General features: G+C 42.5%; 1 protein-coding gene across 7 annotated transcripts in view; it reads left to right on the top strand.

The window, feature by feature from the left end:
- rerea (arginine-glutamic acid dipeptide (RE) repeats a) overlaps nt 1-16068 on the top strand; it is a 173137-nt gene that overhangs the window by 50822 nt on the left and 106247 nt on the right. For all 7 annotated transcript variants that reach the window (XM_066691248.1, XM_066691247.1, XM_066691245.1 and 4 more), the window contains one exon: nt 13139-13601. In XM_066691248.1, the coding sequence (XP_066547345.1) occupies nt 13283-13601 (319 nt within the window). In that variant the 5' untranslated portion in view covers nt 13139-13282. The remainder of the gene's footprint in view (nt 1-13138; nt 13602-16068) is intronic.

Genomic DNA, 16068 nt, shown 5'->3' with positions numbered 1-16068 from the left:
ACAAATCCAGTCCTGAGCGTTGTAGCATTACTCGTACACGCAGCCTGTGTTGTCAAAAGGTACAACCTGTGTTATTAGAGTAGTGATATCGTTTCATGAGAACATTGGCCTTCTCAGGCTGGGTTTTGAATGGAGTTCATTGTTCTCTTCGATCTCCAGATTGCTTCCGTTACACTTTTAACGCTGCACCGAAGAGGTGGTGGTATTTATTTGATTTTCCCTTTCCTCTCTAAGCGCTTTCTAGTTTTACAGCCTGTTGTTTTGCGAGGAGCTCATCAGCCTGTTGGTGGAAGGAGTGGAAGCTGCTCTCATTTATCAGTGCTTGACACTTCTGTCAGTTTAGCTGGTAATGTTGACGCAGTGTGTTTCAGCATGCTTGGTGTTGTGAAAACTTTGCAGTAAGCACTTGAGTAGCCCTTGTATTGCAGACAGTGCATTTATTGGGTCCTAGTGTCCCCCCTCCCCACTTTGGTATGAAATCTGCGGTTTCTTATCGTGTGCGTGTCCAACAGTTAAAAAGGGATGGCTTTATCTTGGAGGGCAGTATATTTTTATGTGCACACTACCATTGACGACATTTGTTTTTGTTCTGGTTCGTTTTACATGCAAACGGCCAAATTTGGCAGACCAGGCCAACTGGAACCTGAAAAGATTACTGCACTGTAATAAAGCACTGCATCTGTGGGGCCTAATCCTGACGCTATGGCAGGCCACTTTGACTAACCGTTCATTATGCGGTAATGCCTCTGTATTTGTTGTGCCAAACGGTCCCTGCTATAGAACGAGGCATCTGAGCAAGACAGAAAACTGTGTGTATTTTAAAACAACAGCAATTGTGATTTAATTTATTAACCTTTAAAATGTCTTGCAAGTATTTTTTCCATGAGGTTAAAGCAGTCCGAAACGAGACACTGCTCGGTGCTTTGAATTATAGTATTGAATTACTTGCTGCTCGTTTCTTACTGTTCACGGTGTGGAGGTGTGCCTCTCGAGATTGATGACACCATTATTGTAAATTTGATTTGTTCGTGACAGTCACTGTGTATTGGTGATCACTGGGATTCAGGACCAAAACAAGCCCCCAATAAATCTTTTCCGGCATCATAATTTATGCATTTAATTAAGAAATTAATTTCTGAGATGTTCGTGCATTTCGCTTGCAATTTTATTTGTGTTTTTTTTAATTTCATTACTTTTATTCAACTATTTATATAAAACTATTATTTTTCTTCTGTTCTCAGTGTTGTTGTCCCTCCTGTAGCCAAGGTGGTAAAATGTGTAATTTGAACTGCGGCATGCCAGTAAAATACACTGTGCTTGCCGAGCTGATGAGTCTGTTGTGGACTTGCCATTTCAGCCAAGGCCTCCGATGCCATAAATCAGATTGAATACACATTAGCACTGAAGCCATTGCGTATGCCTTTGGAGGAAGGTAGAGGTTAGGAGATTGCACTAATGCCGGAGGGATAAAATAAAAAATAAATTCAGATTCCATCACTGGCTGCCCCGTGTCTTCACCTTAATTACTGTGAGCGGTAATGAACCAGGAGAAGCCGTGTCTTTCTGGTCTAATTGCTCGCTGATGATCATATTCTGGGCTGTGCTACTCCAACCAAGGACGAGCATCCTGAAATCGTCCAAAGCGGGGCGGGTCGTGGAGAACGGAGATCTGATGGAGTTCTGTGTCCCCTCCGAGTTCTGTGTCATCTTCTTGATTTGAACTTTCTTACGATCCTTCATGTTTTAGTTTATTCCCCCGTTTCAGTTTTGCTCACTGTATATGCCCCATTCCTTACTGTTATAACCCATTCTAAAACGGTGCAGAGGAATACATTCCAGCTCTGTCAGATGGGTGTCTGGTGTCCACAGGAATGTTTCTGGTTTTGTAGTTTTAATGTTTATAATTCTGCAGCCTTCTGGGTTTGGGCTTAGGCGTTCCTGGAAGTTATGGTCTACAATGTGCTGCTTGTTTTAGTTTTTCCTTTTTCACAACAACGGCAACATGTCTTTGTGTCCCTTGCTCCAGCTCACAGTGTACTTATGAAACAAGGGTGTGAGAGACTCCCTCATGTAATATAGTGTGTAGTGTGATGACCTGCAGTGTCTCTCGGTATCAGATTCCAGGCTGTAAGTCAGTCAATCCATCCCACTCCTCCCCCCTCTGCTGTTGATTTGTGTTGTTTCCTCCACTTAGCATCGTGTTGCCCCTTGTCTCAGATTCTGTCATAGGGTGAATTCCTTTGCTTAGGCCTAAGTGTTAAATAAAATGGAAATTGCTGGAATTAAATGCATCACGGTGACCAAAAAAACACTTCTCGATGCCTTTATTTTTCTTGATTTAAATTCTTATTTTTGCTCACCAGAAGCAATTTGGAGTGTTGTCCACCTAGTTTGAAATATTGCAGATTAATTGCAGTAGGCAGCCACGTTAGAGTGGAAGAAAACACTCAGGGTACATTATTTGACCTCAAGCCAGACTGTTCATTAGCTGTGTGGAGTGAACTGTACTGTAAACATGGCCTGCTGCTTTTTATTTGACTGCGCTTTGGTTTTTATATACTCTGTGTTTATCTTGTTATCTGTATGTGTGTGTGTGTGTGTGTATATATATGTGTGTGTGTGTTTATATATATATATATATGAATTGACCCTCAGGAATTTGTAGTGACTTGGTTGCAGTACAGCTTGTTAGCATTTCCTTAATGCCTCTTTGTACATTAGTTCTGCAGTAAATGTTCTCTCTAACTAAACAATAGGCCTTTTCACAGTGGGTGGATGTGCCTCCTGTAATATGTAAACTTCTTTTTAATCCCCCCACACCACCAACTTCCCTAGGTTATAATCTGTGCATCTGTCAGAGCAGAAAGTGCACAAGGTTTGTTTTGGTCGAGATTTGTAGAAGGGGAAGGAAAGGAAAACACGCATGAGAAAGTTTGGCTGTGTGTGAGTGTTGGATTGGCTGTGTGCTAGTCTCTTTTCTAAACCAACAGAGCTGGTCTTTCCTGACCAGGCCACATGGTTCCCTGACACTTGAGACTGTTTTGGGCTCTTCTGTAATCGGGTTTGGCTGGGGATTTCTCTGGCTGTGCAGTGCAGACAGAAATTGCCATTGTGAGTGACTGACCTATTTATGTACTGCACTCTGATAAATATACTAGGTGACTGAAATATTGCTTTGGTGTCTAGGTGACCACTAACTTGGCGCAGACCTCCAGCTGTAGAAGCTTTTTTTTTTGTGTATGTGTATATGCGTTTTGCTTTTTTGTGTGTGTGTATATGTATTATGTGTGTATGTAAAATTCTTGGTTCACAGTCTAGCTTTCTTCTGGTGTATTACCAGGATTTGCTTAACGCTGTGTATGTAGAAAAAAAAATTACAATAAAACTGATCCTTCCCCCCCTCCTCCGTTGTAGAGGAAACATGAAGAGCTTTGTGACAAGGCCGTGTGGTAGTGGAAACCCTTTGGCTAAAAAAAAAAAAATGTACATAAGCGTGACATTGGAATTCCAATACAACTTAAACGACAAGAATAAGGCAAATGGAGGGGGGAGGGAGAACTCTTATACATACCAAGATAATATGTCACGTGAGCCATGGTGCTTTATCAAGGCACTGAGACTTGTGTAAGATTTAGTACTTCAGCAATGTTAAAATTCATTAGGTTGTGCAAGGTTAACATCAGAGGATAATGTATTTCCTTGTGACTCCCATGACGTCAGCTCACTTTACTGGTACTGGCATGTGAAGTTACAATTACAGCTATAAAACCACGTCTGAGAGTAACACCTCGACCATGTTACTAAGAAACTGTGTATGTGTGGTTTATATGGAGTGTTTTGCTGCTGGACTTTCCCATTCTTCACATTGACAGCCTTGCGTAGCGGTATGTAGCTTGGCTTTCTGCTGTGAGGAATTGAATTGAGGCGAGAGATTATGGATGCCCGTAACCCGACCCTTACTATCCTTGGGAAACAATGTGAAAGCTTTTTTTTATTTTGTTTTCAGTCTCCCTTTCTCTGAAGCTCTGAAGACACAAACTGTGCGTCTCGTCAGATGCACGTCCAGTGAGATATGCATGTACGTGCGCACACGACCATAACCTAGGCCTTTTAAGGTATAAAAACACAAACAACAGGAAGCTTACAATGCCAGAGTGGTCCCATCTTCTTAACTTGTTGGCTTGGAAATTGTATTTGTGACTGGAGGCTAAAAGAAGAAAACCTGAATTCTGGTGCTGCATTAGACTTCGTCAGCTGTGATTGAATCCTCTGCATGGGCTTGGAGTCCCTGAGCTTTTGCATTTCCCAGGCATTTGTTTTTTGATTGGTACTCCCCCCCCCTTTGACCGGAGTACAGGTCCCATGCTTAGAAATGACCCAAGTGCAGAGGTTGCACTTCCTCTCTCCCTTCTCAGTTATGTTAAACGCAAGATATTTACAGGGTCTGCATTCTGCAAACTCGGGGAGGGATATGATGTGTAATCTAATATTACAGTTGTTAGGCATTATGAAATTATGAAAAATATGCAGCCTGTGTTTGCTCTAGGCAGCATACTGTATCAGTCAGGGATCAAGTCTCCATTTCACACATGAATAAGCAGAGTTAATCTCCTGATCGCAACAGTGCTACTGTATGCTGCTTAAAAACTTGGACCTGCATTTAGACACCATAAGCCTCCCCTTTTGTTCTCATCCTCTGGTTGTATTTTTAGTAATTGCCAACCTCTTTGGGTTAAAGTTGATCATATCCAGGGCTCAGGATAAGTTTTGTCTCCTATCTGTCTACCCTTCTTATCATGCTAGCTAGCTAGCTAAGAGGCAGACTGTAACAGGGAAATGCATGTTTTATGACCTATCCATTGAGAACATGGTGCTTAGGTTCTGCTAGCTCCTACAGCTGCTTCTTTCCTGACAACTAAGTCTCCCCTCCCCCTACTCTTGTTGTAACAGAAAGGTTCCTTACATGCACCCCCCCCCTGAACTGTATCTTAAACCAGTTGCTGAACACATGATTTGTAAATAATGATTCTGCCCTCCCCATCTTAAAGCCTTTGTGAAAGCAGACACCGTGTCCTTGTGGGTGGTTAGGTGAGAGTGGGGTCAGTGTCTATGTGCACGCCTGTCCCTCTTTGGCCCTGGTGACTCAAGCGTTGGGAGTTGCTTAAACCAAATGAATTAAATCAGTCCATTGCATAATCCTGTCCAGACAGTGGATTGTAACTGCCTTGTAGTGGTTGTGAAAATGTATTTTGGTAGGCTACATTTTAAAACAAATATTTAGTTATTTGTGGAGGGAGAAAGATAATTTATAAATGCATGCCTTTATAAAACAAAGCAAGAAAAGGGCAGAAACCAACAAAAGTAAGTAAATCAAGAAATAAAACGTACACACAGCCCATGGTATTCTCACAGCTGAAGCTTCCTGAAACACAGTTGCACTGTGGCTAGACAGAGCCGGAGAAGCGGCCGCTGCAGAAACAAAAGCTTTGCCTAATTAGAGGTAATACCATCCTGTAGTAACCAGGGTGGAGATGCTTTTGGCAGAGCAGTAATGGGTTTTTGAATGTAGGGCTTGTTCCAGGACCATCTGCTAGGAGAAGCCGAGTAAAAGGCCACCAGATAACCTTAAATAATTTAGTCTGCAAATGTTTATATGTGCTGACCTAATGGCTCCCCCGCTAGTGTTTCCTCTAAACGGAGGTTGAAAGATAAAGCAGAGATGATATTTTAGAACGGGGAGAAAAAAAAAAAACGCAGGGGGGTGTGGGAGTGGCATGAAGAAAGGAAATGAGCAATCTCCTTTGGGACTTGAGCCATGTCGTCGCGTTGAATGTGCGTCCGTCTCCCTCGCTCTCCGGTGTTTTAGGATTGATCAAGACAAGGCAGCCGCAGCTCTGAACGCAGGCCTTTGTGGCCCTCTCCTGAAGTGGTGCCAGAGCTCTGTTGATCATTTGTCGGGACAGGAAACGCTTCCGGTGTGGCGGCTGCCTATTTGCCTGTCCACATTTGCCAATCTGTGGGTCTGTCACCAGGGGTTCAGTGGGCATGTGCCACTTCTGCAGGTTTTTTTTTTTTTTTTTTTTTTTTTTAATATTCACAATACAAAAAAAATTGTCTGCAGCTTTAAGATCTGTCGAGGGGAATCCATTGCATTTGGAGTCTGGTTAGCTTGAATATTGCTTGTTTATATTCCAGATCCGTTTGTCTCCCACTCGTCTCGCAGCCTCCCCATTACTCGTCTCATAATTCCCCCAGCATGCCCGTCTGTCTGTAATCCCTTTTGTTTGCCGCACGTCCTGCCTTGTATTTGCCATTGTATTATTCACAGAACGCTGTTAATTTGGCTAAGTTTGATTAAGGGAAACACAAGTCCCCTATAAACCTATTTTATTACTCTTGTTATGTGCATCTTTGTCTATCTGGATATTTAATCTTGTAAAATACAGTTTGTGTTTGGATAATTAATTTGATGGATGGAATGAAGGAAAAGATTAGTGTGTCGGGGGGGGGGGGGGGGGGAAATCCATGAGAAAATAATTTTCTTACCATATGCTAACAGAAACTGAATTTATAATACTGCTAAATACATGTGCCAGACACAACTGCCTGAAGAGGGCTGGAAAAGATTTCCACAACCTCTCAGGCGGTTGGGGGAGTGATTGAAAACACGTGCCTGTTGAGAAGCTGGGGCTGAGCTCTGGATATTACAGTAAACATTCTCCATTTTCTTCTGTACGTGCAGGGGGCCGAGCGTGAGTTTCAAGCAGCATGCTAACTGAGTGTGAGAATTTATCTTCGGTGAAGACAAAGTAATAATGATTTTTAACCGCGCTGAAGTTGCTTATAAAATCTCCTGTTACGATCCAGATAAGCACTCTCCATGGGGAGTCCTTGAGATCTGCAATAATTAAATTTCAATTTAGCCCTTTTATACAACTCCTGTTAAGGGGGACTTAATACCCCCCTCTAATACCTGCACTTCTGCCCCTGCTCATTTGATTTGCAGAACAATCAGACGACAATATTATTTTTTAATGGGGCACATTTCTTTTATTTTTATGTAAACCTTTCTGAAAGGTTGGAATTCTGGAGAGAGCTTTAAAATGACCACATTTGTAATTAAGAACAGGAGGAGAGAAAAGCAGGGGGAAAAGTGTGTGTACAGGGGGGGAGAGAGAAGAAAAATACCACCCCCACTTGGCTGTGGAATTCCACAGCTTTAGAGAAACTCAATTAAGACATGGATGCCTGCTAGAGCACTTGGCACATCCCCGGTTCTGAATCCTCTTTTGTTAACTGTGACACGTAGGTACGGCGCCCCGTGTACTTCGTGTGATTACACCTTCAAGAACAGTTTGGAAAAATAGCTCCTGCCATTTTCCACTGCAGCACTGTCACAACTTATTATTCAAGGTAGTGTAGCAAGCAGAGACAATTGTGCTGTATCATTAAAGTGATTGTAAGACATTCTGGGCCTATTGCACACTTTTTTTTTTTCTCCTTTTCTCCCCTCTCCTTAAATTGATATAGAAAGGTGTCAGCTTGGTGTTACAGGTTATTGGTTTGTTATAATAATAATAAGAAAAGTCACTTTCACAAATGCTTTAAAGATCTTCCGCTGTCTCTTCAGCTTGTGGCGGCGCATCGTGCTGTCACTGTGGAATGTGACGGTTTGATTTGTCGGTAGATTTCGTAGTTGGAAAATACATACTTTTCTCATTATGCTCAACACACCTTTATGAAAGTGCATAAGGAAAACGCAAGACTATGTATGGCCTTCAGGATCCAGATGAAGGGAAAAAGCTGGAAAGGTTCTTGATACTGTATTAATGGATTGATGTCCAGGGAAATGTTAGTGAATGCATAGGGATTGTTCTCAATTTTTATTTTTTAATGAAGTGCCTTTCAGTTCAGGTGAATGCTTTGTTGAGGGTTTCCTTTGCTTTCAGGAGGTTAGAGGAGAGAATAACTTTTACAAACAAAATGTGTATAATACAGCTGCAGCAAAGTGATCAAGTTTGAATTTCAGTAAATCTTGGACACATATGGTTTGTTTTTAATGTGTAAATAAACATCAGGGAAAGGGTAACACAGTTGATTTTGCTTTGAGTGTCCGTTTTGGGTGTTGTTGGTCTTGTTTCAGTCACAGATTGTAGAAGTGCTGACCGTTCAGTGCACAAATCTCTTATTGTTGTGCAGAGCAAGTGGGCCAGAGAAGAGGGAGCACAAGTGAGGGGGCACAATGTTAGTCATCCCATTACAATAATGTACAATAAAAACAGCTTTGTGTACATCACCAACAGGCTTTATAACACTGATGCATAAATCACGTACATCTCACTGAGTTTCTTGGACAGGGGGAGGTGAAGTGAGGGATACTCTCTTCTTGTTAGCCTTAAATGGTAGTGTTGCGCATTTGTCTTCTGAAAATGAAGCCACCCCCCAAAAAAAAGTTAATCTTTCTACATCCTGTCTGATTCCCCACCATGCCAGTCTTGTCTTATTATGAAGTGTGTGTGTGATCAAAATTGTTTAGTTATCTGCTGAATTATTTGCACCAGAGACTTTAAAACATGGGATTTTACAGTGTTGGCTTAACAGTGGGGGGGTTGGGTGGTGGGATAGTCTCCTCAGACAGTTAATTCAACAAACAGCTGTTACAGACAAGTGTTTTTGCCCTTGGGTTACGAAATACATCAGTATGGGATAAAATAATGATAATAAACTGAGCAGTTGTTTGGTGATTCAGTCTCTTACTGCAATGCTTTGTGGGTTGAGGCATTATGCAATGTGTTTGCACATGCTCGAATGTTAGCACTAAAGAGGGGATCTGGTGTTCTAGATGCTAATTTCACTAGGCTACCTTAGAGATTTTGTCTCAGCAGTACAATTTTGTCCAGACTTTTTTCCCCCCTTTTTCTTTCTTTTTAATAAAGTAAAGCCTTCTTTTGGGAACTGAATGCTGGATAGCCCATAAGGGTTAGAAAGTTTATTGGATAAACCTTTAAACTTTTACTCCAAGTTTATAAGTCAATAAAGGAGACATCTGGAGGAATGTGAGTGTTGTTCACGAGCAGACGCGTAGGAAGCGGAGGAGGCGGTAGGGGGTGTTGGGGGCAGGAGCAAATGAGCAAAGCACAATAATGTCCGAGTGATGATCAGATAGCCATAGGGGTTGTGACTGCAGCCCTCAAGTAAAATAAGATTCATTGATGGCTTCAGAAATAGGAGTGAACGAAAATGGATTCCCAGCCACACGCATATAAAAACCCACTCCCAGGAAAGTTAAAGGCCATTGACCTGAACTAAAGTAGTAGGATATATCCCAGATCAATACAGGGCCTGTCACACTCAGCCGTATCCACCCTCCAAGCCGTTTCTAGTAGGCCCTTCATCATGTACCAAAAACGAAAAAAAAGCAACACAGGTGACATGGAAAAACAAGCTGTAATCTTTCAGGAGGGGTTAAATGCACACTGGTAGTGGGCACACACGTATTACAAATAAAAATCTTTGCAAGGGTTTGCTTTCTTATGAAATACACAATGGAATGAGGGTTTGTGTAATAGTTTTGGCTGGATGTCAGGTCTCTGGAGTTTAGCTCCTATAACAGTCCTAAGAAAGGCTAATCTGTAGTTTTAATCAATTTAGAGTTTAGGTGTTCTTGAGCTCCTTGGAATGGCCTCCCGAATCCACGCCAGTCATTTTTACCACTTCATAATTCTCAGATTTAAAAAATATTTTGTCATCTTGGCCTCCATTTACATTTTTATAATATATATATATAATTTTAATTTACTTTTCATAACCGCTATATACTACCTGCAGATTTTGATTTTGTTTTAAGTTGCCTTTGCAGATGTTTGTGCAAAATGTGTAACTGGCTGTTGATGAACACTTTTATGAATTGGCAAAGAAATGCATCGGTTTGTTTAATTTCAGCAAGAATTTTTATAGGCCTGTTTTAATCTTTTTTTTAAAGAGCTGTCTTTGATTAAATTACAGATTCGAATTTGTATCTGGTTAGTGTTTAGGAAATGAAAGGGAGTAAAAAGTGGAAGTGGAGTGGGGGTTGGGGGGACAGAAAAAACAAGACCACAGAATAGTCTAGCCTTGTGCAAGTTTTACTCGCAGCCAGATTTCACTGTTTGATACAATGCTGCCTTAGAAGAGGCAAGTGTACTGGGCTTTTGTTTTATTTAAATGCTTAATAAAACAGGAGTTTGTGTTTTATTGTCTTGCTTACACCTTTTGATTTTGCAGAGAGATCCTAACTGGTGAAATTAGGTGCTGTTGTGAAGGGGGGCCCAAGGGCTTTTTCTTTAGTTTTTTTTTTTTTTGGTTGGTGTGACTAAAAGGGATTTATTTTTTCTGCATTAATAAGACAGATGGCGTCTTTCTGAAGCAAAGGGTTTTAGGGTTTGCATCTTCACCGCACAAAGGTCTCTCCACACGGTAGTGAGATCAGAGTCTGTAACCCAGAGATGCTAGATGTGAGCCCCACGCCTTTCAGAAATTCAGCACCACGTATATTATTTTCATTAAAATATCAGTGTGTTCCTACAAGAGGGGAAATGGCTGTTGCGGGTGGTGTTGAATTCTGGGAATTTATCCCTGCCAAAGCAGCCTCTGTGTTGGATGGTGGGTGTTTCGGTGTTTGTGGTGCAACTTTGTAGTACAGTTTTCCTCTACCAAAGATGGCTCTGGTTGCAAGAATTAGTTAGTTGGAAAACAGAAAAGCCTTTATGTTGGTAGGGAAAGACTTCTTTCTGAGTGATATTTAACAAAAATATTTTTGCTTTGCTTGCCCTGTCATCGAGCCACTTAAAATGTGAGCTGGAATTCAGGACATCCCCTTTTATTTGATTAGGGTTGCTTCATATATTTTATTTTTATTTATTTATTTTAATTATTCATCGTAAAAAACTGTTTAGCCACCTGGGAGCTCATTTCATATGCAGTGGTTTAAGAAGCAGACTCTCTAGAACCCCCCTCCCCCATTGGTGGAGAAGATCTGCACCCAGTGAGGTGGTTTGGAATTGAGCTGGGAGAGGTGCTATCAGAAGGGCTCGCCTTGATGAACGTGGGTAAACGCAACCTGAAAAGTATTTGAAGAACAGGGCCAATGCATTTGACCCCAAGTCTGTTAAAGAAAAATAAAGCAGACTTGTTTTTGTTGTGATGTGTTCAGACCTGCCATGCCAACTGTTTGATCTGCCTGCCTTCTTTTTTTTTTTTCTTGGCCTGGTGTAACCCAGGAGATCATTTCTTACAGCCTGCATCTGTGAACAACAGTTGATGTGTAAGAAACGTCCCACTGTGTGTCCTAGTAACTTACCATTAGGTGATTAATGTCGGTCAACCCGCAGACCTGTAATCAGAACGTATTATTTGTATAATGTATGACGACAAAAGCAGCTGCTGTGTCAGTTGCTGTCTGCAGTGGAGATGACAAGCTGCCAGTGACTAATGTTATTGTGAACCGCACTCCGCCACGCCTGCCAAGATACACTTTTAGCATGATTATCGAATCTTCTGCTCTCCTTTCCACTTCTTCCCCCCCCTCCCCTTCTCTCTCTCTTCTAAATCCATCTTTAAGCAATCTGAGGTGATTGCCAGTTTTGGCCCAAACTCCTAAGCACCATAATCATAGCCACGGTTTATCTTATAGAGCAAGACAAACTAACACCTGAACTGTTTACCCCAGAACCTGACATGCAGGCTTGTAGCCATCAGGGTAAGACCAGGATGTGGTAACTGGTGCAGTGGAGTGAGTGAGGTTTAGTACTGGAGTTATTGAGTCAGTGTGCTGGAAAGAAGGATTCCTTTGTGAGATTTTGGGCGCACCTCCGTTTCTGATCCTGCTTTGATGTTGGCTTCATTGCATGACAGTCTTTCTCTCTTTAGCTGTGTGTGTGTGTGTGTGTGTGTGTGTCTATGTGTATGTGTATATATCTATATCTACATCCATCCATCAGCCTCTATCAACCCCCCTGCAGGATGAGGCCTCCTCATAGAGGATCACTACCCATAACTCACCATGCTGGCATTACGGGTTGGCGATGCACCATGCTCTACATGGCAATTTTATAGCAGCCAGTCAACCTAAGCACCTGTATTTGGGATGAGAGAGGACACAGGTGGCCATGGGGAGAACCGGCACCCTCCACACAGGCAGACACCCATGGCTCGAATTGAACCTGTGTCCCAGGAGCTGTGAGGCAGCAGTGCTATGCACTGTGGCCTTCATATATCTATGTATTTTATAGTGGCATCAAAGGAAGATGAATACAATTTATTATTTTTGTCAGCTTGTGGAAAACTGATTAGGGAGGCAGTTGCTCTGTTTATGCACTTGGATGTTGGGCTGCATTACCATATGGTCGTGTCTTGACTTTATTAAATATTGGAAGCTACACCACGTTGAGAGAGCATCCGATTTATTTTAATTTTTTCCCATGCTTATTTTTCCCTCATGTACCCTTGTTTGCTGAAGTAGTACATCTATGTACAGAATGTAATCAATTTATCCAAGATGGATTCCAAAGTCCCTGAAACTCACTCTGGCTTAAGCTTTTTTAAATTATACTGTACCATAGCCACTGCACAGGGGTGGTGTCTTGTGGGCAGAGTGCGTTAGTGTTTTATTACACGGGGGAGGGAAAAATATGGCTCTGGGGTGGGCAGAGTAGGGGAGGGGGGTGAAACTGGGGAATTTCCAGTGCTGGCTAGTTTGTGCTTTTAAGAATACTCCAGTGTTTCTTGTGTTAAAGCAGTGGGAAATCCAGTTCTGCCTGTGTGTCTCCAAACCCTTGTTTCCCTTTCAGCCATCTCTAAGATACACCGGGGAATTTAAAACCTGGTGTGAAGATTCGGTTCATTTTACACTTGTCACAGTGAAAGATGTGTGATTTTAAGAGATTTTAGACCTGTCTGTTCGGGTTATCCTGCAGGTGTGCCTTGTTGAGATACGAAGGTTTTTCTTTTGTTTTCTTTTTTACAGTTCACTACCGATCATGTGATCTTGTTTTCCATGCCTTGCCTTTCTGTCTCTCCGTGAGTATTGTGCTGTGCTGTGTCTCGACAACCACCACTGGTCATCCACTCACGCTGCTGTGTTTGTGTTTGTGTTCTGCAGCTCTTCTGAAACACTGGGGTTGCTGGTGTGGCTGAATTTTTCCTGGATCTGAGTGATAAATTCAGAAGACTGAAGCCCAGGCTCACAGTCTACCTTTCACGGAGGCCCAGCCGTGAGAGGACGGAGGAAGGCACGTGGCGTATCATGACGGCCGATAAAGAGAAGGACAAAGAGAAGGAGAAGGACAGAGACAGGGACAGAGACCGGGACAAGAGAGACAAGATGCGGGAGACCGAGAGCTCCCGTCCGCGACGCAGCTGCACCCTGGAGGGCGGCGCCAAGAACTACGCAGAGAGCGACCACAGTGAGGATGAGGACAACGACAACACTGGCACCACCGCCGAGGAGGCCACCAAGAAGAGCAAGAAGAAGCCGCCCAAGAAGAAGTCCCGCTACGAGCGCACAGAGAACGGAGAGATCACCTCCTTCATCACCGAGGACGATGTTGTGTACAGGCCCGGCGGTGAGTGTGCCATCTCGGCTTTTTATTTCCTTCTCTTTGAAAGAAATGTGGATCTGTTTTATGGATGAGGCATTGTATGGAATACAAACAGCCCTCAGATATAAATTTAATGTAACATACATCACCCACCCACCCATCAATCTTAGTATTAGAAAATTCACTACTGCTTTTGGGTTTCCCATGATCACATGCATGGGTCAGCAGATGAACCAAAAGCTGTCATCAAGGTCTCAGATTCTGGTTTACCCCTGCCAGATGTTCTGATCTGTTCTGTGTCTTACTGTATGACGCGACGCACAGAAGTCAGCAGGAGAGTTGCTGGCACATATAGATTTGTATAGGCCCAGTTTGAAAACGGCCTGACATGGGACATGTAACCTATTGATGTAGGGCAGGCTTAAACTCAAAGGTGTGCGCATCAGAATCTCATTGTGACTGTCCCACACTGTCCCATATTTCTAATCCCTCATCCTTAACCCACTTTGACAAAATGTAAAAATGACTGAGTGGCCTTCACTGATGTCAAAATGGGAAATCACCTTTTTATGGTTTGTGCAAGGCTGTTTGTTGAGGCCGCTAGCAGTACAAATATAAAGGTAATGTTTTCGAAGGTAGCTGGGTGCTGCCTTGCCTGTTCTTTATTGCAAATAAGTGAGAAAAGTGTAACCTTTCTGAAGCCGTAAATATAGGCCTGTTTCCACTTTTTTTTTCATAAATTGGTTATATACCAGACTTGGAAAATGTCAACACTCGAGACAAAGGCCGTACTTAGTCATTTGCCTGCTATAACATTACAGTCTCTACTGTCCGATTAAATCTTCTCTGTCATGTCTTTCATTAATCTGCCAGGAATTTAAAGGTCAAGTAGGAGCGCAGTTTGCAACGCTTAGTTATTTAATCTTAAGACACTGTGAAAATTACAGTCAACGTGTTGCTTTGTCTTTGTCATGGATCTTTTTTTTTTTTTTCTTAAACCATGCCTGAGATTCTGTTTTGGTGGATTGGGCGGTGCCTGCAGTGAAGTATGCGAACTATGATTGGCACATGTCTTTGCGTTTCCTACTTATAGATACCCGCACACACAAAAGAACAGTGTTATCTCTCGGCTGGTATCAGAGCAGTCCCTGAAAAAGCTGTCATTCTACCAAGTGAGGCGTGATGCTTCACAATGACTTCATTTATGGCGCTGCCTGTATTGTTCACAAACGGAAGGAGAGGAATGGTGACAGTGCCGCTTGGTTGCCTGTACTAACTCACTGGTCCCCCCCTTTTTTGTGTGTGCTCTGTCTTAACCTTATTTAATTTACAAATAAAATGCTGAACAGATAGTTAATCTTGAGTCCCTAGCTGCTGTGTAGAAAAAATATTAAAAAAAAAAAAAGATTCTTTACTGAACTCCCTTTGGTAGGTTGAGGTTAATTGTAGAGAGGGGTGATGTGTCTCTCACAAAGGGGCCTTCTCTCTAGAGGTCAGTGTGGCACATTGAAGCAACCAATCACAAGCTCATCTTCCCTGTCTTGTGGCTGCAAGCATTAGGCCTCGATTGTGTGCTGTCCCCTATAGAAAAGCGCTGTAGTGGCCATGAACAAGCCCACATCTTAAGGGTTCGCTGTCTTGACATCAGTGCTTAATGTCCTGCGATAAAGTCTTAAAATTGGTTAAGCGGGAAAAGAACATAGCCATAGTCTTTTATTTTGCTGTACATTTGTTGTATGTTACCGGTCTGTAAAGCGCTCTGTGGCTACCCTGCGAAGGGTGCTATACAAATAAAAATTGATTTGATTGCTTTTTATTTTTGTGGTTTACTTTGCGAACCGGTTTACTGTCCACACAGGTATTAATGATGACTTTGGGATCGCTCCCCCTCCCCCCACCCCCCCACCCAGCACTACAAATCCAGTGTTTTTTTTTTTTTTTTTTTTTTAAACTCAAATCTTACTACCGTCAGATTTTGATTTGGGCGGCTTAAACCAGGCACAAGGCTTGGAGTGGATTATGCGCTGCTAAATGTTAAATCCTTTTATTTTTGTCTCATGTCACACAATATATAAAACAGACCTCCTCTGAGGAAAGAGAGACCGCGAGAGATGGAGAACAAAAGCTCTTCTCCAACACACTGATTGTCTTTAGACTGCTCAGGACAAATATTCAGTGCTTTCTTAAGATTACCATGGGGAACAGGAACACCTTGCACACAGACCCTCTGGCTACCTGCTTGTCTGTTGATCCTCATGGGCAGGGAGCAGTCTTTTTGGTGGATGAGTGTGCCTTGAGTTAAAATAAAAGCACATAAAAACACCCTGCAACCAACATTCGATGCCAAGTACCAGTAGGGAAAAGCACAGAGGGCGACTCGGCAATAATAGTAGATGAAGGGAGACAAGGGAAACGGAACGGATACTGACTGAGATTGCTGAATCCTTCTTAACGACCGTGTACTACTGCAACCCGAAGCCACGACCCAAAC

This window comes from Amia ocellicauda, chromosome 18, assembly GCF_036373705.1.
Source record: "Amia ocellicauda isolate fAmiCal2 chromosome 18, fAmiCal2.hap1, whole genome shotgun sequence".
Taxonomy (NCBI): Eukaryota; Metazoa; Chordata; class Actinopteri; order Amiiformes; family Amiidae; genus Amia; species Amia ocellicauda.
The sequence above is the reverse complement of the archived record's forward strand: the minus strand, read 5'-3'. Positions and strand labels throughout refer to the sequence as shown.